Raw genomic sequence first — 26,505 nt, 5'->3', positions numbered from 1 at the left:
GAAAATGTCCAGCACAGTACCTGGCACATAATAAACACTCAATAAAGGTTATCAGGGAGACAGTGGCTGTCTCTGAACCCAGAGAAGACCCTCCCCTAATCCTGAGATGTCGGATTTTGCAGGGGATGAGGAGTCAGAAGGACAGTTCCCAGAAGAGCTGTTTCTCCCACACTCAGGCTGCTGCTTCACCGCAACCCTCACACCCCACGCAGGCACTGAGCTCGGGGCCCACCCACCCTGGGACACCCTGCCCCCACCCTCTGCTGCAGGTGGGCAAACAGAAGGGTTTGGAGGCCGGGAAACCTGTTCTTCTCCCCCTTCCCCTGACTTTGCACAGGACAGCTGGAGGGGAAACAGGCCCCCACTGCAGCAGGAGGAGTGGAGGTTAGATGGGAAGGAAACCTCCCAGTCCCTAAAGGGTGGTCACGCCAAGGTGGTGTTTGTGCATGTTTTACCTCCATGATAGGTGCATATGAACGTGAGTAGGTTAGTATTGTACCCAGGAGCAGGGGACTGGTTGGCATGACCTTTGGGCCATCCTAAAGAGCTTGGTAGAGTCTAATCTCTTGTGGCTGTGGTGCTTGGCAGAGTGTAGGGGCCCGTGATGATGAGGGGTTCAGGGCTGCTGAGGAAAAGAAGAGGGCAGGGAAGTCACTCTTTGATTCCTGGGGCAGAGAGGTAAAGTGCAGTGTAAATAGCAAGCATCGGACTGTTGTCAGGTTGCCTGCCTCCCCTACTGCTGTGTGACCTTGGGCAAGTTAGGTGCCTCCTCTGGTCTTTGGTGTCCTTGGTGTGAGAAGAGAGTGGAACTAGAGAATCTCTAAGGTCCTTTCCACTGTCACAGATTCTCCACACCTCCTCTCCCCTGAGATAATACATGCCTCGCCACACAGCGAGTGGGAAGGATACTTCCTAGCTCCAGCTAAACTAGAAAAAAATGGAGATTTGGCCCGAAAGAATATTGGTGTGCGCACGCGCACGCGCACGCGCACACACACGCGTGCGCGCCTTACAAGTCCCTCCTGCTCCGAAGGCACACCTTGCCTAAATCTGTCCTCTCAGCCCAGAGGATGGATAAGGAAGGGGCTATCGAATTCAGCTACTTGCAGTTTTCCTCCCACTCCAGAAAAAAAAGGCTTTGCCGCACTCCGTTCCAGCCGGGGACTAGAATCCAGTCCATATTTTCTTCTGCGGAGGCGCTACCAGCTGGTGGCTCATCTCCCCCACACCTCTTCCTGGTTCCTGGTAGCCTCGGCCACCTGGCCCAGTTGCCTGCATATCCTGGTATGGAGTAGCGTTAAGATTGGGAAGGAGTTGGGTTTTCACACGCTGGCCTTACCCTCGGCAAACCTTCCCATCCTAGCACACTGGTTTCTGTTCCACCCCAGCCACAGAGCAGGCTGGAGACCCCAGACCCAGCATCCCACAGGGGCATTCCCAGAACTAGAGACCCCTATGGATCAGACCTAGCTGGAGATGTCTGTGGACCGGATAGGAGGTGGAGGGTGTGTGTGTAGACCCCCGGGCATCTGATAATTGCAGACACAGCAGGCATCTGTGGCAACACCCCAGACACCAGCATCTGCCTCATTGGGGAAGAATTAACGATCCCAGGTCATTGGAAAGGCATTCCACAGCTCACTGAAGGCCTTGAAGACACATCCGGGCCTCTCTGCCTCCTCTCCTGGGCTGTCCTCTGCCTACTCTGCCCCCATCCAGTGGCCAGGCTGGCCTGATGAGTCCCCATTCTTGTCCCAACCTCCTTCTAAGTTGAAACTGGGATTCTGAGGAAAAGCTGGGGCCCTTAGGACTGACAATGACTCTGGATTTGGGCCCTCTGACTTTTTAGGCTCCTCCTATCCTGGGTGCTTAGAGGATTTCCAGATATTAAAACAAGAATAGGCCTTTGAGGGGCTTCCTGGAGCCTCTTCCATGATGGAGGTGGGAGAGTAGGAAAGGTGCTCCCAGAGAGCCAGAAGTCACTTGAAGATAAAGCTCAGGAGATCCTGAACTCACTTCTCCTGAACCCAATGGCTCATCCCCCTCTCCTGATCCCTGGTCCAGCTGCAGCCTACGGTTAGAATGACCTGCTTCCCACTCCTAGGATGAGGCAGAAAGAGACTGAAGCGAAGCCTTCTCCTCCACTTATTGTCCTTAAAAACTAGTTAATGCTGGAGCTAGCAAGAGGTTAGACTTTAGGCAGAACTTCCCAGAGGGCACTGAATGGGAGACTGCCAAAGACTAGGGAAAATGGATGGGAAGCAGTTTTGCTCAGGGGTCGAGAGCTCATGCTCTGGAGTCAGACAGGTTTGGGCTCACATCCTAGGCCTGACACTCGCTTGCTGTGTGGTTTTGGGCAAGTCATTTCACCTCTCTGTTGCTCAGTTTCCTCATCTGTAAGTTGGGGCCGATAACAGTGGTTTCCTCATAAGGTGGGTACCAGGATTAATGAGATAATTTAGGCAGAGTTTCTGGCACATTGTGAACCTTCAGTAAATAGTAATGTCTTTGTCTTCATCCTCCTCCTCACTGTCCAATTGCATGAGTGAATGGGGTACCATTCTCTTGGATGTACATGAAAACACCTCTTGGGTCTTATCTAAAAACCAGATTCTCACCTCAGCCTATCCGAGGCTGAGCCCCTGGAGCTGCCACTTAAGGCTGGTGGTGAGAAGCAAGCTGGGTTTCCTGAGTCTTCCTATCCTCACTCTGTGCCCCTCTGGCCATCAGCCCCTTCCATGCCCCACCCCCAACCCCTACTGCCTTGTCCAGGAAGCCTTGTGGGGCTAGAGAAGTTAGTGAACATTCTTGATTGCTTCCCCCAGTCATGGTCCCAACATCTGGGCACAGCAGCTGCTTCTCCCCAGGATGCCTGGAGTCTTGGGTAATCGGTGGGAAAATTGGAACCATGAGATTGGCAGGGGGCTCTGAGAATGCATGCAGCCAGACATGATGTGGGTGTGGATGGGTCTGAGCCAGCCAAGTGAGGGCTGTGCCTGAGAGGGTGCCTGGGCCACAGCTTTCTCGGCAGGGAGGGTCTTAATGCTGCGTTCCCTGGGATGGAAGGCAGTAGATGGGCATGGCTGCACCACGGAGGAGCACAGTTAGGAGGACTTCCTGCAGAGTGGGAGGGAGGCAGCATGATGGACAGCTGAGGGGGGCCTACCCTGGCAGTCTTAGGATGGGGTGGGTGTGGGGTGGGTCTAGGTATCGGGCTGCGGGCAGTTTGGGCAGGGGCACCGTTTTCCTTCACAACCCCCGTCACAGTGAGAGTGTGTGCATGTGGGTTGGGTGTGAAGTACCTCTGTTTCCTCTGTTGCAAGCGGAGGAGGAACCCTTCCTCAGGGCTAGGGGGTGAGTGGAGCCAAAGGGGGTTTCCTAGGTTGGGAGGGATTTGTCAGCAGAGCGATGACGGCAGGGTCTGAACCCTCCAGCCTTCCAGAATGTGGTGACCTTGGCTGGGGGAGGCAGATGGGCCCCCAAGGTGCTGTCGTTGGGGATCTTGTGTGGGCCCCCAGTAAAGAGGCTGCCCCTGTTTCTGGGAGGAGAACCAGGTCTGAATTATTGGCTGTCTGTCCTGGGGACCCCACTATGGAGACCCCATGTTTTCTGTGTTGTCGTGCTGTCTGTCCTTGTGTCTGTCTCCCACCCGTGTCTCTGCCCCTTCAGCCCCTGCTGTTCCTGCAACGCCCAGTCTCTATCCTGCCTGTCACCCAGCTCTCAGTGACCCCCAAAGGGACAGCTTCTGAGGCTCTGCCTTGCTCTGTCCTTGTCCCCTCTGCCCCTTTGGCCCAAGGCCCCCGCCCAGGCCCATCCCCCTAGGGAGCCCTGCCCCGGCCCCTTCCTCTCTCCAGCTCCTCTCCTCCGGCTCTCCTCTGGGCATTCATTCACGACTTTCCTCCTTTCCTGTCCCTCACCCAGGGCTCCAGCGTGCAGCGGGAGGGAAGCCTCCAGGACTCTGTTCCCTCTGTTTAAAGTCTCCAGGTTGGTAAGCCAGGAGGGGGGCCTTTCCCCACCATCCTGCCTCCCACTGCTCCGTAGCCAGATGCCTGTCCCCAGCCTAGAAGGCCAGAAATGGGGGAGGGGGCTATCCCTGGTGGGCCCAGGCCTTTGCCAGGGGAGGGGGCAGCAGACACCTGACTCTGGGGAGGGCACCCTGCCTGGCAGAGAATGTGTCTGTGTGTGCACGTGTGTGCATGTGAGTTAGTGTGCGTGTGCATGTACATGTGTGTTCTGGCTGCAAAGCTCCGTGTATGGGGGGCTGGGGAGGAGGGAGGAGGCAGGAGCCCTCTGTTGAGGGGACTGGCGGCCTGGGCAGAGGGCAGGAGCAAGGGACCCTTCTTATGGGGGAAGCCTATCTTCCAGCATCGGCTAGAGGGTGGGGGATGGGAGAAGATGAGACCACATCAACCTCAGTACAGCTTTGTTTAGTTTATAGACACTTATAAACCTGTGATCTCATTTCATTTATTCAATCGTTTATTCATTCATCCATCCATTCATTGAATAAAGATTTAAAGGTTTATTGAACACCTTCTCAGTGCCAGGCACTGGGTTAGGCTCAGAGTCCAACAGTGATCAAGACAGATAAGGTTCTTTCGTTGCTTAAGTGGTGAGCAGATGGAAGTTAAGGAATTGGCTGAATTCACCAGCTGTGGGGCCTCGGGCTGTGGCCTGGCGAGCTGGCTGGAGAGGGCTGTGACCCTCTGTCCGCTGATGCCCTGTCCGCCCCTGCTCCCCCTGCTGGCAGCTGCTCTGCATGTCATGTCCCTGTAGAGTGTCCCTGCCCGATGGCTCTCCTCTCATAATGTGTCCCCACCAAGAAAGCAGAGACTAAGGCCCCAAGCCCCTGGGGACTGTGGGCAGCATTTTTGGGCCAGAGCTGGGACCACTTCATAGGGCCTCTGGGAGCCCACCTCCCGGTTCTGTGCCCAGCCCGGAGCACTGGACTTGAGAGTCAGCCTGACCTGGGTTCAATTGCTCACTTAAGCCATTTCCCAGCTGTGTGGCCTTGGAAAAACCATTTTCTATCTCTGAGCTTCAGTGTCCTTGTCTGTAAAACAGCGGCTTGTTGAGAAGAGTACAGGAAGAGCAGCAGCCGGACCGGAGCCTGGCCCACGGCAGGGGCTGCCCGATAGCTGGGTCCCTTACTGCAGCCCCTCCCTGGGGCTGGGCAGGCTGGGCCCTGGGTGCTGGCTGAATGCTGCTCAGACCGCCCCCTCGGGTGAGGGGCTGCGGAATCCTTATCTTGGCTGTTTGCAGGCTCCGCATCCTCCAGCTCTTCTCCAGCTCTCTTAAGGATGCTCCAGCCCCAATCCGGGCGGGCAGATGGGGGAGGCAGCCCTCCTTGCCACTGTGGCTGCCGCCGCCTTGATGGCTTTTTAATAACTTTGCTCGGAGACAATCTGCAGAGCGCTCGTTTGTCTGCCTCTTAATTAAAATTACCGTTTTCCTAAAAGAGCAACGATACTGCTCCCCTTCCTCCCCCATCCGTGGCTGCTGGCAGGAGAAGGCTGGAGCGACTTGAAGCTGCAGCCCTTCCCTGCCACCCCATCCTGGTCATGCCAGCCACCCTCCCCTTCCCCGCACAAACAGCAGAGGGGCCGAGGCTCAGGGGCAGGGAATCGAGGAGGGGGCCTGAACGCCCTCCTCCTTCACCTACCCTCTTCTGGAATATTCCGTGAGGCAGAGAGCTCAATCCCTTCCAAGATTTACTATCGACATCTGTAAAGAGCAGGAGCAACCTCTGTCCTGCTTTACCACCCAGAGTGGAATTGATGTGGGGGGTTTTGAGGGTTAGTAGAATTCCTGAGTTCAGTGGGAGAGGCATCCTCTGTCTGGGGCCAGAAGCCTCCATGGAGGTGGAGCCAGTGGGGTCAGCCCCTCCCTGTTGACTCTGGTTTCAGTTAGAAGAGACCTCCACCTCCCTCTGTGACTCTTTCAAGAGAGCGGGGGGGGGGGGGGGGCTGGCAAGGTATGGGGGGCTCATTTAGTCATTAGTGAGTTTCAGAAAAAAAATCATGCCTGGTAATAATGAAAATACTAATGACCAATATTTATTGAATGTTTACTCAAAAATATACAAGCCATAGGCTGGGTTAAGCGCCATACGTGTGTTCATTCATTTCATCCTCACAGCTGTCCTATGAGCTCGATGCTGTAGTGTCTCTTTCACCAAGGAGGTGACAGACCAGGGGGGTTAACTAACATGCCCAAGGTCACACAGACAATCCATCGTGGCAGCTGCAGCCCTACTCCCCCTCCTTCCATGTTGCCTTCCACCTGAAGCTGTTCTCAAGTCTAGCCTCAGTCCCTCATGCTGTGTGTAGAGTGCTATGACTTTGCCTCACTTTCTGTGCTCCCGAAAGCAGGGCTCCTCTATGATTCATGCCTCTGAGAATCGACTCTGTGGTTTATCCTCACTTCCCTCCTCCTACCTCATTCCTGGTTCCACCCCTGGGGGAGTCTCAGAGACTCCCAGACCCTGGACTGGAGGGTTAGGAGGGGGACTGGAGGTTAGAGAGTTCCCATTTGCAGACCTCCTTTTGGTTCCAGCCAGAGTTCCTCTCCACCTCGGGGTGGGGGATAAAGACTACGGGGGCCAGGGAAGTGACTAAATGACTTGGTTGTGACAGCAGATGCTGCCTGTGAGGCAAGGGAACATGGTCTTATATCATAGATCCACCAACAAGACCAGCCTGGGGAATGTTCTGGAGGAGTGGGAGGTGCTGCAGCCCAGGATCTGGAGATCCAACACTAGGAAGGACCCCCAAGATGTCTCTGTCTCATCAGATGATGACGATGTCATCAGCTCCCAGTAGGCCTGCCCTTTCCCTCTGTGAGCCTTTGCTTCTGCATCGCTCCTTCCAGGAACACCCTCCCTTTGTCACCTCCCACTTCTGCTCCTCCTTCAGCACCTCTAGGCTCGCCCCTCTGGACTCCCATTGTGCTGTCAAATCTCTCCTGGCTTTGGTTCTAGACATGACTGAGCCAACTAGTTCACTTTTGCTCTTGGAGCAACAAACTCAGTGCTTTCAGGGGCCAGAAATAAGTGAAGCAGTGGATGAGACAGTAGGGAACGGTGAGGTCTGTGGTATGTGTGACTCTGTTCCCTAAAGGCACTGAAATTCAAAGAAATGAAACAAAACACCACCAGCCAAACAAAATGCCCACACCCCAATGTGTCCCCAGTGTGATCTTTGCTAAACTGCGATTCGTTTATCTTTGCATCCCCTGTATTGCCCAGTGCAGAGTAAGTGTGTACTAATTGTTTGTTGAATGAATACATGATCACACATGTGTCTGGTGCTGTGCTAGATACTGTATGTATTTATTTCTTCCCCCTTCCCAAGGGAAGCACTATTTTCCTCATTTTGCCATTAGGGAAGCTGACCTCCAGAGAAGTAAAAAAGACTTGTTCGAGGTCACACTTATGGGAAAGTCACACTTGAGCCTTGGCTTGCTGTATCCTTCCTGCTGTTTGGGCATGAGCGTGCGTACATGTGACACAGGACACATGCTTTTGGGACCTGGCCTGGGTAACAGGGAGCACTTGTGTGGCTAGTGGCCACTTGGTTGCCATGCATTGCACACCTATACAGAGGTAAGGGTGAAGGAGGTGAGGGCGGCAGAGGTGGGGAGAGAGCAGAAGCCCCTCACCCCAGCACACCCCTCCTCCCTCAGCTTCCGGTCCCATCCCAGCAGCCTGGGGAGGGTGGCATGGTGACAGGTGCCGAGCTGCAGAGATGACAGCACTGCTGATTCCCCCATAATTACTGTCTGATGAGATGCCAGAATTAGCCACTGAGCAAGCATGGGATGCAGATATGGGGCAGGGTGCTGGGAAGCAGCTGGGGGTGAATGAGCCTCTCCTCTCAATCCTGGGGCCCTCTGGCAGTGGGCAGAGTCTGGGGAGGAGGAAGTAGGTTAACAAGGAGGAAGCACTGTGTGGTTAATATGCATCAGATGTTAGTGTGTGGGCTGTGGTTTTCCAGTCCTAAGTGGCTGGTCATACCCCTGAGATGGCTGGCTGCCGGACAGGGCACCAAGAGCCTCAGGCCATTAACCAGAGACTTACAGGCAGAGCAGGCGCCCCCCGCACCCCCAGGCTCCTGGGCCTACACTTTGGTGCCCAGAGCTGGGATATGCCTTGCCGGGACTGTGAGGGGCCTAGTTGCTAGCAAGGGGCTAAGAGGCAGAGCAGACTCCTCGAATCACACTAGCAAGGCCAGGCAGTAGAGGGCAGATGGAAGTGCCTAGAAGGAACAAGCGGGTTGAGCTGACCTGGCCAGGAGAGTCATTTATCCCAGGCAGGAGTCGTCAAGTTGGCCCCCAAGACCCAAGGTCAGAGGAGGCCTGAGAATTAGGAGCAAGAGGCAAGAAAGATAACGTTCTGGTCCCAGAACAAGGCTGGGTGCGCCCTGGGCTTTTGTTTCCCCCGGCATACATACTGGGGGCGGGAGGAGGGCTGGTGGGAGCAGAAGCAGAGAGAGGTCACCTGGGCTGCTCAGCCCTCATCCGGACCTCCCTGGAGCAGTTTTGAGGGCCATCAACTAAAAGGGGTGGTGATGACATGGGGCTGAGCCAACAGAGGGCAGTGCAAGATGGCCCGGGGCTGAAGCCAGGCCACAGAAAGAAGGACTTGAGGCACTGGGCTCAGGAGAGAAGATTCAGGTTCAGGAGTCTCCATCCTCCATCCTAGCCTGAAGGGAGAGGTCATGACCTGCCCCCTAGGCCGCTTTGAGGGCCATAGGCATGGACTCTGGCTCATTATAAGGAAGAACCCCACAAGATGATTGGTGTTTTAGATGTAATAAGCTCTATTTCTGGAGGTATCCAAGCCCTGGCTGGATGGCATTCCTGTAATAGGGAGGACTTGAAGTTCTGTCTCGGCACAGCCTGTGGCAGGGGCTGGGAGGGCTCTGTGCCAAGCTAAGGTGTGAGAGGAGGGCAGTGGAAAGGTGGGACCCCCTTCCTAGCCTGGGATTCTGTGGCCCTGGGGCAGCTCTGCTCCCTGCCCCTCCTTCACCTCTCTCAGCCCTGCCCTGGGGAAGAGTCCCTACTCTTGTGGTGTCAGTTCTCCCCAAAGAAGATGGGGTTGAGGATCTCTGTGCTTCACCAGGGAGGGGGACTGTTTGAGTGTCCCCTTCTCAGGGAGTCGAACAGACTGAGGGGACGCGAGGGGTTCTGGCCCAGTGGCTTAGATGAGGACTCAGGGATGCCTTGGTGGCAGAATCAGTGTCTTCCTCAGGGACAACAGGGTGTAGAGGAGAAGAGGGGGATCTGGGCTGAGAACACCCGCTGTTGAGACCAGGCTTCTCCGCTTACCAACTGTGACCTTGGACAAGTCACCCCTTCCTGAACCTCTGCTTTCTCTCCTGTGAAATGGGAGAGAGCAACCTCACAAAATGACTCTAAGAACTGAATGAACAGTGGCTGTCAGAGCCGCCTGTAGACTGTCCTGAGTCGGGGCATTAGCAGGAGTGCTGTCATTCGTGGCTGGTCCATACTTTCCACGGCACCCAGCAAGCCTGGTGCTGAGTTTAAATCTTATCACTCCAGATGGATGGGTGGATTTAACTAAGACCAGAAGATTGGAGTCTTTGAGTCTTTTGCAGATGAAAGGGGAAACTTTATTTCTCTCCTGCCTTCCAGCCTGTGCTCCACCTTCCCAGATCCTGCTCTGGTAGGACGGTTCAGGTTAGACCACAGGGAGAATTTCCAAAAGATGCCCCTGGAGTCTGATCAGCCTTCTCAGGTCAGTCTGGACCCAGAGGTCAGGCAGGAAACTCGCTGAGTCTCCTTCTGCCTTCTTGGGACTCCACCCCCTCTTCCCTCCTCCAGAGTCTCTCCTGGTACTCATCTCGGCATCCCTAGGGAGAGAACATAATGGGATGCCAATTCGGCTGTTTGGATCTGGCTGTTTGTTCTCGGTTGGCTTGCAGGGCAGTAGAGTAATTAACCTGGGAGGTTAGGGCTGAACCTTAGAGCCCAGCAGCCCTATCCATCAATCTCAAGCAACAGGTGGAAGTGGGTCCAAGGCCCACCGGCCCCTCACCCTGGTGTAGGAGGCTGAGCACCTGTAGAGGGAGACAAGACCTGGGGTGCCAGGTCCAGGAGGAGTATCTCAGTCCTTAGCATTGCCTGATTGGATGAACATTGGTCAGAGTGGAGTGGCCTTTATTTCAAGACAGAAGGTCAACACTTCAAGAAGGAGACTGAACTTGGCAAAGTAGGACAGGGGCTGAAGAAGTTGCCTCTCTGAGAAGGCGGTTAGCTAGACTCAAGTTGGGCAAATGGGGTCCCTACTGTCGTTCACCCCCAAGCTGGAGATGCATCGAGCTGGCATTTGAGGGAGCCCCTAAATGCATGCAATCTGTTGTGGGGTCCTAAATGTTCATGATGTGTGCGCATGGGCACAGTGCCCTGTCTGCCCACGTGGCATCTAAGATGGTAGAGTGGTGAGTGAGGGTGGCGTCTCTAAGGCAAACCAGTCCCAGCGGGGCACAGGTGTGTCCCTCTGGGTGTAGATGCCTGTAGTGGGTGCAGGGGAGGCCGGTTGTGAGTGGGCACACGTCTGTGAGCCTGTGCTGGGCATGTGGGCATGTGCCATGCTGCACAGGCATGACCATAGAGGTGTGATCAGCAGAAATGTGTGCCTGGGCTTGGAGTCTGGAGGCACCAGGACCCTGATTGTTCTGGTGGCCAAGGGAGCTGTCTGGGTGTCAGGGTTGTGGGCTGGGAAAGGCCTCCTTAAGAGAACCTGACCCCATGAAGGGTGGGCGGTGTCTTGGAGGAGGATATGGAGGGGTCCAGCAGCGCTGAGGCTCCTGTCCAATGTTGATGAGGCCCTTGATGAATACTGGGGGTTCACAACACTTCCCTGTGGGGAGATGGGTGATGGATGGGGTTTCTACCACTCACTTCCAACAGATTGGGGTCCCTCCCCCTGGGAACAGGATGCCTCCCTCTGGGATGCTTTCAACACGAGGTAGCTTTAGGGGTGTGGTAAAGGCCCTTTTGCCCACACCCGCCACCCTGGCCATAGCACCCTGAGGCTCGAGTGCTCCCCGAGAGAGAAGGAGCTCTGGTAGCCTCCCCAGAGCAGTGGCAGAGCTTGGAGGACAGGCGTCTGCCTCCCTCCCTTCCCAGCCTCCCGGCCTGTGTTCCTCTCCACTGCCTCTCCAAGGAGATGTGGAGCTGACAGGACACCTTCCCTGGGCGCGTGATGGTGGAGATGCCATGCAGGAGCTAGCTTGTTAGCGCGGTGCCGTGTGGGCACACGCCAGGGCTGTTCCCAGCTTTTCCAGCGATGGCTTCAGACTAGGGGTGACATGCTCCCCCCCCGCATCTCCGCCCCCACCCTTCCTGGGGAAGCCAATTAGCCAGATCTTCATTAGTAGCTAAAAATCCAAACCCTACCATCCTGGGTTTCATAAAACTCTGACAATGGAGTGAAAGGAAATCAGGCAACGGGGCAGATCAGGAAGGAACTGTCCCCCCACTTGCTCCCTGGGCCAGTGCCTTCATGCAGTGCACAATCTGCACGCCTGTCTGAGTGTTAATAGCTTTTTTTTTTTTAAAACAAATGAAAGGACTGAGGCTCAGAGAGGCCACTGACCTGCTCAAGGTCTCACAGCTAGTTAGTGGCACAGCTGGGTTTGAACAGCGCTTACTTGCCCCCAAAGTGAGCGATTTTTGGTAATGCCATGGCTTTGCTTTCTGCGGGGGAGGGGTGCAGGGAGAAGAGGGAGGATTGTATCTCCGAAATTCTGGGCAAGGGACTGACTTGTTGGCCCTTTTGCAAGGAGTGGGGCTCTTAGCTGAGGCGTATGGTCCAGACGCCATGTGGGGAGCCTGATTCCTGTTGGTGAGCATCCCACTGGGCTGAGGTGGGCACCTGGGGGTGCAGCTGGGGTATGACCCACGGCTCTTCTCTCTTTGGGGTTCTGCATGGCACGTTCCACCTTGCTGCTGATTCCTCCTAAGGAGGTTGTTAGTCTATGGCCCCCTGGGGCCTGGGGCCTGGAGAAGGGCTCCCCTGGCATTGTCTTTCCAGGAAGTGGCATTGAATGGTGGATAAGTCCTTGTCCCCAGGGGGCCAAGATGCTTAGGTTCCATTTCTGGCTGTTTCCAGCTCCTGTGGGACTGGGTCAGGTTTGCTCTCTGAGCCTTGATTTCCTTCCTGGGAAAGGCATTTGGCTGGAGGGAAAGCAGATGTAGGCAGGGGTGAGCAGAATGGTCTGGAGACATCACTTCTGTCTTCCCGGGAGACATGAGCTGGGAGCAGGGGCTCACCTCGCCAGGGTCAGAGGGCAGCTGGGCTGCATGGCCTGTGGACATGGGGAGTTGGGGAGAGAGGGCAGCAGGTAGAATGTCGCAAGCTCTCCGTGGCCACGCAGACCAGGGCAGCCGGCAGAGGTGGCAGTGAGGCCAAGCCTGGCATCTTTCACTGTCCCCTGCTCCCCACCCCACTCCCAAGGTGGCTACTGGGTCTCTTCACCCCACCTAATTCAGTCCTGCAAGACCACCAGGTCTGGGGGCAGTGGTATCCCTGCCATCAAGGAGGACCCCGTCTGAGGGAGGAGACAAGGGCCTTGCCCTGAGGGAGCTTCCGATCTAATGAGGTAAACAGAGGCCCAACCCTCAGGGAGGAGGCACAGGGGAGACAAGGCTCTGTGTTAGGTGAACCCCTAGTCTGATGGGGGGGAAACAGGAGCCCTGCTGTGGGGTGTCCCCAGTCTAAGTGGGGGACAAAGGCTCCGCCCTGGAAGTATACCCAATCTGAGAGAGGGGATGTTGGCCCTGCCCTGGGATGTGCCTAGTTTGAGGGAAGAGGCCCTGCCCTGGGGGTGCTCCCAGTCTGAGCAGCTCAGAGGCAGCCTGCAGACCAGTGAGAAGGCTGAGCTGGCAGGGGCAGTGCCCACCTTATCCCAGGGAGCCCAACACCCCCCCTCAGATTCCCTCTCCCTGGGGAAAGCCCGAGAAGCTCTGCTGGGAGCAGCTGAGACCCAGGCAGGCGAGCTCTCCCTCTCCAGCCCTGCTGAGGTCCTTTAATTACATTCCGACTCGTTTACCAACTAAGTGGCCTTGGGTGGGTTTTAAATCTGCGCAAATAGGTTTGTGTTTTCCTGCCGGCATGAGGCTGTGACTGGCAGTGCCCCGCACCCACCCTTGCCTCCTGGCTCCCTCCTGGGCTCTGTCCTCCTCACCTGAGTCTACAGGCCCAGCTTCTCCGGGGGCTAGAGGGTAGCAGGGACCCTGGGCATGGGAGTAGAAGAGTCCAGGGGGTCCCAGGCCACAGTCCCACTCCCCCTCCCCCCCAGCCCAGGAAGGGAGTCCACATGGTGATCTGTTAATTCCTTATCCTCCCTGGGCCTTGGTTTCCCTGCTGTCCTGGGAGAAGAATCGACCCAGGCCCTTCTCCACAGTGGCTCTGTAGATCCGTGCCAGGGGTTGGGTTGCGAGCATCAGTGTCACCAGCCAAGGACCATCCAGCCTCTGATACCCTCTTGCCTTGCCCACCTTCCCCGCACCACTGCACTGCCTGGGTAGGGGTCCACCCGACTCACGATGGGCTCCACCTGGCCTCTCCCCACTTCTGGGTCCTCCCTCTCACATCTCAGGGGACAGGTGAGCTGCCTTCCCTGGGGACCCAACAATGACAGCTTGCCCGGCCTTGCCCCTGTGCTCCCAGGCACCAGGAAGTCACCTTTATTGTCTAACAGTTGCCGCATGCTTTCAAGTAGGCTCCCTTTCCCCCCAGGCCTCCCTTCTGTGGGTTCCCCTCCCTCTTCTTCTCTGCCATCCCTCTCAGTCCAGACAGGCTCTCCTGAGGAAGCCTGACCTTCAGGGGAGTGGTGCTGAGTTGGTGGACGTGGGGAAACCTGAGGGCTCAGGGGTGGGGGTTCCATGCGAGGAGCTGGACAGAAGCCCTGTCTTTAACCCTCAGGGCAGCTGCCTCCCCACTTCGATCGCCCTTCCTCCCACCACCCACCCCCACCTCTGAGGCTCTGGTTGGAGTGACAGGGAGACTTGACAGGGTGCTGGGCCTTAGCAATTTGGGGGGATATTACACAGGAATGTTTACAGAAAGGCAATTGCCCGGAAAATGACTTTGGTTGCTGTGGTATGGGGCGGAAAAGATGGTTTTAGAAAACAGACCCAGATGGGTCTCTGCTCCAAGGACCCAGAGACAGACAGCAGACTGAGGGCCACGGGCACACCGGGAGTCCAGAGCCAGGGGCGCCCAAAGACAGAGAAGTGGTTCCTTCACAGGGTGTGGGGATGGGGGTGAAGGGATCATCCCTTCACCCTCATCCCGGTTCCTGGAGCTTCTGCCAAGCTTGACCTTTGTCCTCTAGCCTCTGACCTCTGACCTCCCAGCAGAGTGTGCTTCCTGATGGCAGCAGCTGCTCAGCAGGATGGAGTTGTCAGGCACAATCGATGGTGGCAGTCGCCTCGGGGCTCCTCCTGGGTGACTTGGGCTCCTCTTGCTTTGGCTGCAGATGGAGGGGCTGGCAGATCCTTGAGCTGCTTGTGTTCCACTGTGTGTGCATGTGCGTGTGTGTGAGGCACTTTGGGGTCTGAGCCAGACCCTCCACCTTTCCAGCAATCTCTAGACACCCCTCCCCTTGCCCTGCTTGAGGGCCTTACTGGGATCTAGGAACCCTGTGGGTTCCCTGAGCTGGTGCCCAGCCACCACCTCTGCTCAGGCAGTAGATGGGAACACAACTGTGAGGTTTCTCAGGTCCCCAAGGGAGGGGGCCTTGTCCAGCCTCCCAATCTCTGGGGAGAGGGAGACAGGGACCTGAACTCCAGGTCCTCACCATGCGAGCCCCAGTGAGAGCCATCTCTTTTCTGTAGCTCATAGCTTTGTTCTTCTCTCTACTTCCTCCCCTTCCCCTCTCTTCTTTCCTCTCCCTCCCCCTCTCCTCTTCTCACACTCTCTTCCTCTGAAGATGATGTCATGTGTGGATGTCACCCAGTGGCAGCCAGAGGACAGAGTAGATGGTGACATCTGGGGTAAAGACGCCAGGTAGGGGGTAGCTCGATGGCTTATGAGACAGTGTCACTAAAACCTTGAGCTCTTAATTCTCATCATGAGTTACAGTGATCTAATGTGAAAGAATGCAGTGGAGGATAAAAATAAATTGGGCTCATAAATAAATGTGGAATTTGGAATTGGTGGAACAAATAACAGTGTCGCTCTCTTCCCAAGCACCTGCGCCTTCATCCGCAGCCAGCCACTGGGGGGCGCCCACTGCCCCGGGTCATCCCAGCCTCTGGCCAGTTCAATTCCCCATTGCGCAGGCTGGGAAGGCTGAGCTGAGGGTGACTGGAGCCCCCCATTCCCCACTTCCCCTTTCCCCTCATTTCACCAGTCCTGGGCATCCTGAATCTCTGACTCAAAAATTACCTTTAGCCTTGCGGATTGAGGATTCTTGGAGAACCTCAAGCCTTCCAGCCCCAACTTATCTTTCAGGTTCCCCCAACCCCCACCTCTCAGGGGCCTTCAGTCCTAATGCCCCTTCCAGCAGTGTACCCCAATTCTAGGGCCCCCTCCAGAGCCTCCCCCACTTTCCCCCTGCTTTCAGAGCTCCCTGAATCTGCCTCTCCATCTAGAGTCCTCCAATTCCATGTCCCTGCCCCAGTAGAACGTAGTCCTGCTTAACCCTCAAGCCTTCCCTATCCCATCTGCCTGTCTCTCTGTTCCCTCCCTACCCCCAAGACCCCTGCCCAGATAGATCCCTCCCTAGCCCCCTGCTGGTGAACAGCAAGCACTGATCTGCTCAGGGCCACTGGTGCCCAGAGCCCACTGCTCGCTAGCTTGGGCTTTTCACTGGGCTGCTCAGTCTAGGGAGGGTCAGGGCCACTAGAGGACTTGACGGTGGCTGGACCAGGCAGGGGTAATGGGAAGATTGCTGTCCCAACAGCCCCTGTGCCAGGAATGTCTTTAATTCAGAACAATGTGCTTTCTTCTTGTCTTGCCGGCTTCTCACCCAGTGCCCAGGAGTAGGGTTTAGAGGTTCCATGACCCCATTTTACAGATTAGTGCCCTCAGGCTCTGTGAGGGAAGAGGCTTGTTGACTGAATGGATAACTAAAGGAATGGCTAACCCAGGGTCCCTCGGGGAAGGAGCTGACTCTAAACTCAGAGTGTCTCTGGCCCGGGTGCTTTTTCTCCCAATATTCTGATGTCAAGTGCCTGGGCTGCCTCAGACATAAATTCATTCCTGAGCACTCTGAGCCCCCAGTGGCCTTTTTCCCCCAAGGGTAACAGGATGGTCCCCCAATCCAGAATCCCAGGCCAGTCGCCCCAGTCTACTGGGGCCCTGCAGAGAGGGGAGAAATCTTAGAGCAGGGAGCTAGGACTGCGGGTTACGCAGGAACCTCACCTCTTTCCCTGAGCATAGTTTATTTGTTAAATAAAGCCAAGGGTCTCAAAGGTTCTTAAACAGATTCTAAAGCTTTTCTTTTTCTTTTTCTTTTTTTAAATTTTTTTCCTTTATTATTTATTTATTTAACTTTTATTGCGTTATAGTCATTTTACAATGCTGTGTCAAATTCCAGTGTAGAGCACAATTTTTCAGCCATACATGAACATATACATATTCATTGTCACTGTCCCCTTCGCCGTGAGCTACCACAAGATCCTATATATATTTCCCTGTGCTATACAGTATAATCTTGTTTATCTAGTCTACATATGCTTGTCAGTACCTACAAATTTTGAAATCCCATTCTGTCCCTTCCCACGCCCCACCTCCCTGGCAACCACAAGCCTGTATTCTATGTCCATGAGTCTGTTTCTGCCTTGTATTTATGTTTTTTTCTTCAAGATTTCACATATGAGCAATCTCATATAGTATTTTTCTTTCTCTTTTTGGCTTACTTGACTTAGAAGGCATTTTCCAGGAACATCTATGTTGCTGCAAATCGCATTATGTTGTCGGTTTTTATGGCTGAATAGTATTCCATTGTATAAATATACCACATCTTCTTTATCCAGTCATCTGTTGATGGACATTTAGGCTGCTTCCATGTCTTGGCTATTGTATCTAAAGCTTTTCAAAATCAAAACCCCTCTTTTCCACCTTCCCTCAGAGACAGCAGATTGTCTCTCCTACCCACTCCTCTCTCTCTGCCACCCTCCAGAATCCAGCTCCTGCCTCACCCCCTGACCCCACCCTCCGCCAGTGCCTGGGCACCTGAGGGGTGAGCCCTGCCTTGGAGGAGCCGGGGAGAAGATGGTCCTTGCTCCACTCTCTGTTCAGACCTGCTCAGCAGCCCCCTCCTCACCGCCTCCCTCCCCCGCACTGTGTGAGATTTATGGGGCTGGGGACTGCACGTCCACTGTCCAGAGCCTCCTCCTCCCCACTCTAGTAGCCTGGACCCCTCCCTGCCAGCTCCACCTGGGCCCCTTTAATCGACCTGGGAGGGACTGGGTGACCCCCGACGTCCCAACAGTCTCTGCTTCTTGAAGGCTGCTGGCATACCATCTGCCTCACCCCAGATGCACTGAGACCCCCCACCCCCGACCTGAGGAACCAGGGAAGGAAGGGCTGGCGTGGAGGGTGTCAGTGGGCTCAGGGAAAGAGGTGAGGTTCCTACATAACCCATGAGCCTCTCTTCTGGGTCCAGGAGGGCAGAAGGGTAGGAGGGAAGCTGAGAACTGGAGACCTTTCCCTGTGCACCTGTGTGTGTCCAGAGCCTGAGGAGGCATGAGGAGCCTGGCTGTCTGGCACAGGGGTGGGCCCTCTGGCCCAGATAGGGCTCTGGCTGGGCTCTAGAGCCGGGCTTCCAGTGGTGAGGCCATGGGCAGAGTCCTACCCACCCTGGGCAAAGGGAAGACTATGGAATGTCCAGGGCACTTGGCCACGGAGGAGCTCCTCCTGCTCAGTTGTGCCCCATGAGTTTGCATGTCTCCAGCTGGTGGACAGGGTGAGTGGACGAGGGAGTTTAAGGGTCATGGGAGGCAGCTCCCAGACTCTGGTCCAGCTGCCAGAGCATCCCTATCCCGGCCCTCCTTCTTCTGGGTGGTAATCAGGTCACTCCCTTCCGGCCATGTTCACTGGCCACCCTAGATTGCCACCAGCTCCTCAAGGGCTAGGACTGGGTCCCCACCGAGATGGCCCAGGGGTTCCCAGCCTCAGTTAGGGGCCAGCTCCAGGAACTTCCTCCCTATCAGGGAACCTTTGTGCTGTATTAACTCAATATGTTCTTCATTAACTCACTTTGAACTTAATAAATTTACTTAAAAGGAAACCTTATCTCACTCCCATACCAAGGAACAATATTTATGAAATCAGCAATTGTATCTTCTTGTCAGTTTTTTCAAACATCCTTATTTGACACGACATTGTAAAATGACTATAACTCAATAAAAAAAGTTAAAAAAAGGAAAAAGAAAAAAATCCTTATGAAAATAAAGGTGTAACTATTACACTATGAAACAGTTCCTCCCACAGTCATCTCTTGTGTATCTGGACCTCACTTTGGGGAGCACAGCCAAGGGTTGTGACTGTGGTAAGAGGGACAGATGCCTACAAGAGTGAGGCGGGAGGGACCCCAGCCCCAGTGCAGGGTAGGCAGATGACAGGTAAACAAGAAATGATGGTGGTGTCATTGTTCCATCAATAAACAATTGTCCTCTGGCCAGGAAGGTGTGGTGGGAATGAATGAGGTGAACCTAATAAATATTGAGGTCAAATCTGGCCTCTACCACTCACTGTGGCTTTGTGCTTGTGACTGGACTTCTCTGACCTCAGTAGCCCCATCTCTGAAATGGGGCCACAGTAATACCCCTCACCTCCACAGATGTGTTGGGAAGTTTGAAGGCCATGGTGATGGCGGTCAGTCAGCCACCTTGGAAGCTGCAGAGCTCTGTGTCCACGGGAGCCATCCTTCCCTTGGCTTTGGTGGGAGGTGCTGGTCCTCTAGGGATCTATCCCCGAGATCTGCATGCCTTGGCCGCAGCCCAAAGAGGTGTGTGTGTGTGTGTGTGTGCGTGTGTGTGTGCTGGGCGAGGGGTGGCTTTTCCGGGAATATGGCTGAATCGCCTCTTTCCTCCCGTGGTGGACAGGAGGGGACTGAGGCCTGGCGGGGGGCTTCCTGAACAGTGGATGTGTGGAGGGAGGGGACTGACAAGGGTTGGGCTGGATGGAATCTGGTGGAATCCCAGAATCCCCAGCTTCCTCCTCTTTTGCTCCTGTCAACCCTGGGAGTCCACCCCTGCGTCAGGGTGCCTGTTTGCTATAGTGCTTGGTTCCCCAGACCTGGGCTACACTTAGGGGGTGTTGCTTTGAGGCTAGTGGACTGTCAGGCTGTGGGTGCCCCAGGAAGACTGTGTTTGTCTCCCAATGAGGGTGATGTCTGGGGATGAGGGAGGGCAAACCTGTTTTAGGCCCAGGAATAAGGTTCAAGTAAGCCCAAGCAATTCCTCCCACCCCTGGCATGGGTGACACTCTGGAACCACTGTCCCCTGCTGGGCTGTGGGAGGGTCAGACAACACTGAGGCTGGATGGTGGGAGACAGCAGAGCTGGGCCTGGGGGAGGCCAGGAGCTCAGGGCTGGTGGGCATGCAGGGGACAGGTTTAGAGTTCTGCATGGAGACCTCAACCCCCGGCCTTCTCTTTTTTTTCTGCTTCTGTACTGTCCTTTGTCCCCCATGCGTCCCTTATAGGTCTTGAACTTGTGTCTGTTTGTTGGGAAGGGAGCCTGAAGGGAGGGAGAGGGGAGGGGCGGGTCCCAGAGGGAAAGCTTGAGCTGTTCTGTCTGCTTTCTTTGAGTTTGTCCCCAGTCCATCTCTCACTGTCCTCTCTGTGCCCAGCCTCTCCTGTCTGTCTGTCTGTCTGTCTGTCTCTGGGGAGGGAGGGGAAAGGGGGTCCCCTGCCCCAGACTCTGGGCCACCATCCCTTTGGGAATCCCAAATGTGATCTTTGCCCCCATTCCCCCTGTGTTTCCTAGTGCTGGGCCCTTTCCAAGCCAACCTCCAGCCTTTAGGACAAATGTGTCCTAAAGTCTAGTCTGAGGGAGGAGGCTAGACCCACCCCTATCCCATCCTGCCTCTCCTTAGAGGATGCTCTTGAAAGAAAGCCGGTGCAGGCTCTTTCCCACAGTTTCCAGGAAGCATCTAAAAGGGAACTCCCCTTCCCTCCCCTGCTCACACCAGTGTCAGGAAGGAAAAAAGAGGGGGTGTCCTCAGCACCTTCCTGCTTCCAACCTCTCCTTGGCCTCAAAGGGCAACACCTCATCTGCAGTCACTATCCCTCCAAACCCACCGGCAGAAGAGCAGGAAGCTGGACACTGCCCTTGCTCTCCACCCTCCTTGGAGCTCAGGGCTCACTTTCCACCCCATCCTCGCTTCTGCCTCTTCTGTTCCTGAAGGAGGTTGGGCAGCCCCTGCCTCACGCTAGGTGCCTCAAGAGGCACCTCCCACCTTAGGCCTGCCCCTCCTCGCAGTGACCCCGAAGGGTCATGGGCAGCCCCAGGCTGGGCGCACCATGACCCCGCCGTCCCCCCTCTCCCGTCTCGCAGATCCGGAGCGGAGCAGCCCCCCTATGCTGTCTGCAGACGATGCCGAGTACCCGCGGGAGTACCGGACCCTGGGGGGCGGGGGCGGCGGGGGCAGCGGGGGCCGGCGCTTCTCCAACGTGGGGCTGGTGCACACGTCGGAGCGGCGGCACACGGTGATCGCTGCCCAGAGCCTGGAGGCGCTCAGCGGGCTCCAGAAGGCCGATGCCGATCGCAAGCGCGATGCCTTCATGGACCATCTGAAGAGCAAGTACCCCCAGCACGCCCTAGCCCTGCGGGGTCAGCAAGACAGGATGCGGGAGCAGGTGAGTGGGGCCCCTCAACTGTGGGCTGGGGAGGGGGGGTCTATGCTCCCCTGCTCCCTGGCTCATCCTGATTCTGAGAGGTGTCGGGCAGAGAGGGGAGAGCATAAGTCCTGGAGTTGCCCTGGTTGGCCTTTTCAGGAGCCTGGGGAGGAAGGGGTGCGGGACTCAGCCCCCAGACCTCTGGCTGCAGTCCTGGAATTTGGAGCTTGGGACTGAGCAGAGAGAGCCCAGTCTCTCACTCAGGCTGTTGGACTGAGCAGAGGAAGGCTGTCTTGGAGGCCAAGGTGGGGAGGAAGAGGGGACAGCCTTGTGGACTGACTGTTCTGAGTCTGAGGGTCCATCAGGTGGTGGAGTTGAGACCTTGGGGGCAGCACCTCTGTGATATGGCCCCTAAGGAAAGATCAGGCTTTGGGAGCTTCAGAAGGCTGGATCTGATGTGCCCCAGCCCTGCAAGAACAGAGTCCAGAATTCCTGGGGCCTTTTACCTCCTCTTCCCTCCCCTACCCCGTTTGTTTCTTCCCCCAAGACTCGCTGTGTGACTTTGAGCTAGAGGACTCCTCTCTCTGTGCCTTGTTTTTCTCCTGCCATCAGTAAGGCTTAGACAGGAGTCAGGGTTCCTGCCTCTGGTCCAGAACCTATCTCCTTCTACATGGAATGCAATGCTTTCTTTGTAAATCTCTCCCAGATACTTGGGTTCCTGGATGCATCTCTGCATCCAAGTTTGACCTTCTTGTCTGCAGGAGAGTTCTTTCTGGGACTGGCCTTCTGCTCCCAGTCCCACATTGGTGAGGGGCCTTGACCGCTGCTACACGTTGGCTGTTGAGATTCAAGCATTGTCCTACCTGAGAGAAAGGACCCAGGGGAGGGTGATATCCAATCAGCATCTTTTTAATCAAGCCTTGGGATATCAGTCCCTGCTCCCACACCTGTCTTGCTTGGTCCCTCTTTACAAGTACTGCTGGTGTGGCTGGGAAGAGGGAAGAGTTTGCCACCCTTGTCACAATGTGTCCTTGTTCCCTAGCCTCACTGCAGGGAACAAGGGCACATTGGTGCATTTCTGGTACCTTATCTGCCCCTGATGTTACTTCCAGTTCTGTCCAGCTTTTATCAGCTCCAGAGTCCTCCCGGGAGCAGAGTTCCAACTGGGGTAAGGTTGATGATCTGGTCCTCATCTTCAGGGATCCCTTTCAGTGGATTCCCTCTGTGTGCTCTGGCTTAGGAGGAGGAGGCAGGGGCATTTGTGATTAGATGGGGTGAAAGGATGGTTATACTTAAGTATAAAGGGCATAATCAGTTGGAAGACAGTTTGGAAGAAAGGAGATCAGGTGGATGGGCCTGATCAGGGTAGGCTTCCTGGAGGAGGAGGTACATAAATTAGGCTTAGAAGGATGAAAAAGGTCTGAATAGTTATGGAGGAAGAGAATGTTGTTTTAAGAAGTGGGGGATGGGAGGTGAGCATAGGCCTGAGTTGGTTTGGGGACTGGCACCTTAAGGTCCAACTGGCTGATGCAGAAGGCTGGGGGTGGGAGGCAGTGGGAGGTGTGGGGGCCAGATGGTGGTGACTAGGAAGGCCGTGGTTGTTTTTAGATGGTGACTAGGAAGAGATGAGAGGGAGGGGCTGGAGGCAGGAGAAGGAGAGGAGGAAGAGAGTGTGTCAGGAAGGAGGAAGGGAGAGGGATGTGGTGGGAGTGGGGTTGGAGGGAAGATGAGTGAGGTTTGTTTGCAGCCTGGATCCAGGAGGCAAAGACAGAAAAACCTGGGTGACAGGGAGACGTCGGTGCCTTGGGTGGAAACCAGAGGGATAGCAGGTGGGGGACAGAACAGTGGGAGATGAGCTGGAGGAGGGGTAGGGGTTTCACAGGGATGTTTGTTAGGCACCAAATGTGCACCTCAAGACTCTGAAGGGACCACAGCTTCAGGAGGGGGACTGAGCATGACCCGGGCAGAAATGGAGGTGGGACCTGACAGTAAGCGTGGTCACCAAAGGCAGAATGGAGTCTGAGAGGGAACAGGGCCCATGACAGATGGGGAGTGGGGAACCAGGAATGTCCTGCATTCCTGAGGTAGAGGAGAAAGGCCCAGCAGGAGGGCCCCCTGCATTTCTGAAGTCAGGAGGGGTGGGGAGAGAGAAACAGCGGTTGGGACTGGCCAGGATCTCCTTTCTCCAGAGTGCCTTTCTCGTTCTGTGGTGAGGTAATGTCTAGTGTCAGGGGTGGAAGAGACTGGAGGTGGTGAGGGACCAGGAGCGCTGGGCTGCAGGCCTGTCTGGGAAGGTTTGGCCAGAAAAGAGATGAAAGCAGCCAGGATGGCGGCTTCAAGGGGCAACAGGCCTGCAAGAGAAGACGTGGGCGTGCTTGAGGGCCTCCAGTGTGTCTCACACGTTCACTGGCACAGAGTAGCTGCTCAGTAAATACTTAGTAAATGAATCAAAGCATGGCCGCTCACTCACAAGTTCATTCCTTTATTCATTCATTCACTTATCCATTCCCTTCCTGAGGGTTTAAGTGGGTAGGATCTACCGCTGTTTCACTTACATTGACTGCTCAGTGCCTATGCCTGGATAGCGCTGCCTCGGTAACTGTTTGAGGTGTGACCGGATGAGATATGGAGGAATTTGAGGATGCTGAGGGGGAAAAGGGCCTGGAGAAGTCAGAAGGGGACGGGTTTCGAGCCTTAGGTGTGGCGTGGGAGAAGAAAGCCTCTTCCCTTTCGGGGCAGAGGCACATTTGGGTAAGGCCCCCGTGGAATGGTTCTCATGTTTGTGAGGTAGGAGATGACATCTTCAGTGAGGAGGGGATGAAGAGCTGGAGGAGGGAAGAGGGGAGGGACAGCTCCCTGGCAGAGTGTCCCAAGAGGCAGTCAAGAAGTGAAGATAAGGACTTCAAGAGTATCTGTTGGGGAAGGCCTTGCCCTGGGCTCAAAGAGCCCCCAGCCTGACAGGAGAGAAACACCCTGGAAATAGGCCCAGGGCTCTAGTTAGAGACCCAGCCTTGGTAGGGAACCAGCTGCGGGGACCCTCTGTGGTGTGAGCTCTGTGCCACTCTCACCCAGGAACGCCCCTCCCTGCCCCGTCACAGGCCCCCAGCGGCTCCTGCCCGCTCCCCCTAATGGGGTGTCCCCCGCTTCGCACACACAGGTTGGCGGCTGGACCGTGGACCCCGTGTGCCTCCTCAGCTCCCTCTGCTCCCACCTCCATGGCGACTCCGCCCCCTCCGGGGCTGGCCAGCCGGCCCAGGTGAGTCACCCACCTCCACCCCACCCCCCAAACCCATGGCCGACTTGGGCTTTGAGGAGGATTTTTTTGGAAGGGGGATATCCAGGATTTTCATTTTGCATCCCTTTCTCTTCTGTAAGACCCCCCTCCCATTTTCAGGGGATTCCTATGCCCTGTTTCCTCCCCCTGATTGTCTAATTCCTACCACCACCTCCCCAAACTCATGGCAAAATTTGGCTTTGGGGAAGGAATTTTTTTTTTTTTTGAGGGAGAATAGTCAGGTTAAAAATTTTTTTAAATCATTTTTTCCTTTAAACAGGAGTACCTCCCACCTCCCCCCACTGGTTTTCAAGAGTCTCTGTCCCCTGTACCCAATTCCCACCCCCACTACGGGTCATCTCATTCCTCTCTCCCCACCCTACCCTCCATCTCTGAGCAGACCCAATCATCCCCCGCTGTCTTCCCAGCAGGAAGTTCATGGTGGCTCTCTCCCATCCCTCTTGCTGTATCCAAGGCTTAGTTTCAAAAGGAAGAGGACCTTGGCACCTAGCCATTTGTTCTGAACCCATTTCCTGATTCCTTATCATGCCTCAGTTTCCCTGATGGGCAGATGGACAGGAACACACTGAGACAGGATTTTAAGGGCTTGGGCCCCCAGCTCAGGCCTGGACATTACTGTGGGGAGGTGGGGGAAAACAGGCATTGAAGCCCCAGAGGGGAGGAGGGGCCAGGGAGTCAGAGTTGCAACTCTGGTCCCCTGAGGGGACCATGACTTGAGGGTAGCAGAGGAAGAGTAGAGGCAGAGAACCCAGTGAGTCGCCTGGGTGCCATCCTCTCTTACCCTCATACCCCATGCCTCCTGGGGAGGGGCAGCAAAGCTTGACTTTTTCGAGGAGAATTAGGAGAAAGAAAAATGTGACAGCTTAGGAAAGGACAAAGCTCCAGAGAACGGACTTTCAGCTGAGTGTAACTCAAGTCTAGTAACAGACTGGCAAGCTTGGCATCACTCACAGGGCACCCAGCCCATTTTCTTTCCCCAGCTCTCGGCTCCGTCTTGACTGAACTTAGGGAGCAGAGATGAGTCTGCCCCTAAGGCTGCATGGCAAGTGAGATGGACTTGTCCTGAGTGGCCAGGTGTGCAGTGGAGGTCAAAGTGGGGCTGAGACAGGGATGGTGATGAGGCAGAGGACAGGTGTGCTCCCCAGGTGGAGGAGATGGAGGGTCTTGGGTTGGGGTGATGGAGGGGAGTGAGGCTGGACTTGGTCATCTCCATTGTCCCAGGTTATGAGATTCCAGGCCTGTCCATATCTGAAATCTGCTCTGATGGAGGAAGGTGGAGAGCTTGAAGGGACCCTCACCCCAGGGCTTCATAGGTCCAGAGGAAAGTGGCTGTGCATATGATCTTGTCTTCACTTTTTACTTACTGCTCATTGCACTTCCCATTCCCATGGCTGGATCTGAGGCTCCTTTGTGTAAAGTGCAGGACCAGAGACGTTCAGCAAATGTCAGAGTCACACAGCAGAGCAGGATCAGAGGCCACCAAGGAAATTTCTAGGTCTCCCAGGCTTGGCTGGGAATTGAGTCACAGGAGAGCCAGAAGGGCAACGGTGCACAGCTGAGACCCTGGTGGTGAGAGGCTGTAAGCTCAGAGGGTGGCGAGTCGGGAGGCAGGCCACTCTCCTCCCCTCACACCCTAGGCCAGACCGTTGGGAGAGGGGTCCTGAAGAGGATCCTGGGAGGGGAACAGAGGCTAGACTCCAAGCCGCAGCCCCTCCCCCTCTTCCATTAGGCTGTCTAACCTCCCTCCCTCCTGCTGCAACCCGAGTCCCGGGCGGCGGGCCGGCGTATCGGGTGACCGCGGCGACGCAGCCACCAGCCTCCGCCGTTCCTCGGCGGGGCTGCGCCGGCGGGGCCGCGCCGGGGAGGGGGCCGGAGAGAGGATGTGCACGGCGGCGCGCCGTGCAGCGCCAGGTGGAGTCGCGGTTACCGGGGCGACCGGGGCCCGGGCCGGCTCGGCGGCGGCGGCGGCGGCGGCGGCTCTCGCATTGCAGCAGAGGGCACCCGCGGCGGCGGCTGCGGAGGCGGCCGGGAGAGGGAAGAGCCCGGGTGGGTGGGTGTAGGGGGCCGCCCTCCCTCCGCCACCCGACGCGGGACCTGGGGCTGGGGGCCCGGCGCATACACCTGTGGCCGCAGGTAAGGGGGAGCGGCCGCGGGGGCGCGGGCTGCAGCCTCGGGTTCCGCGGGGTCTGGGGCGCGGAGATGGGGAGCCCGCCCCATGGATCGGAGGGGCGGTCCGGGGGTGGGGGGCGCGCAGGCCGTTGCGGTTCCGGATCTCTGAGAAACGCCCCCTCCCCTCCTCCATCGCGTTGGCAGCCTTCCGCAGGAGCCCCGCCCCCACCCCGAAATGCGGCTGGCGTCCCCTCCCCCAACCTCGGAAAGTCATGACCTTTCC

General features: G+C 56.0%; 1 protein-coding gene across 19 annotated transcripts in view; it reads left to right on the top strand.

Moving 5' to 3' along the window:
- SRCIN1 (SRC kinase signaling inhibitor 1) overlaps positions 1–26,505 on the top strand; it is a 71,143-nt gene that overhangs the window by 6,812 nt on the left and 37,826 nt on the right. For 13 of the 19 annotated variants that reach the window (XR_004311852.1, XM_032457878.1, XM_032457888.1 and 10 more), the window contains exons 2-4: positions 3,922–3,984; positions 20,538–20,839; positions 23,976–24,074. Coding sequence is in view for 18 of the 19 variants with exons in the window: in XM_032457878.1 (XP_032313769.1) it covers positions 3,922–3,984; positions 20,538–20,839; positions 23,976–24,074 (464 nt within the window). In the remaining variant the exon portion in view is untranslated. The remainder of the gene's footprint in view (positions 1–3,921; positions 3,985–20,537; positions 20,840–23,975; positions 24,075–26,505) is intronic. The other 6 variants (XM_032457881.1, XM_032457879.1, XM_032457885.1 and 3 more) reach the window with 2 other exon arrangements.

Source organism: Camelus ferus, chromosome 16, assembly GCF_009834535.1.
Source record: "Camelus ferus isolate YT-003-E chromosome 16, BCGSAC_Cfer_1.0, whole genome shotgun sequence".
Lineage (NCBI taxonomy): Eukaryota > Metazoa > Chordata > Mammalia > Artiodactyla > Camelidae > Camelus > Camelus ferus.
This window is presented reverse-complemented; position numbering and strand designations above follow the sequence as displayed.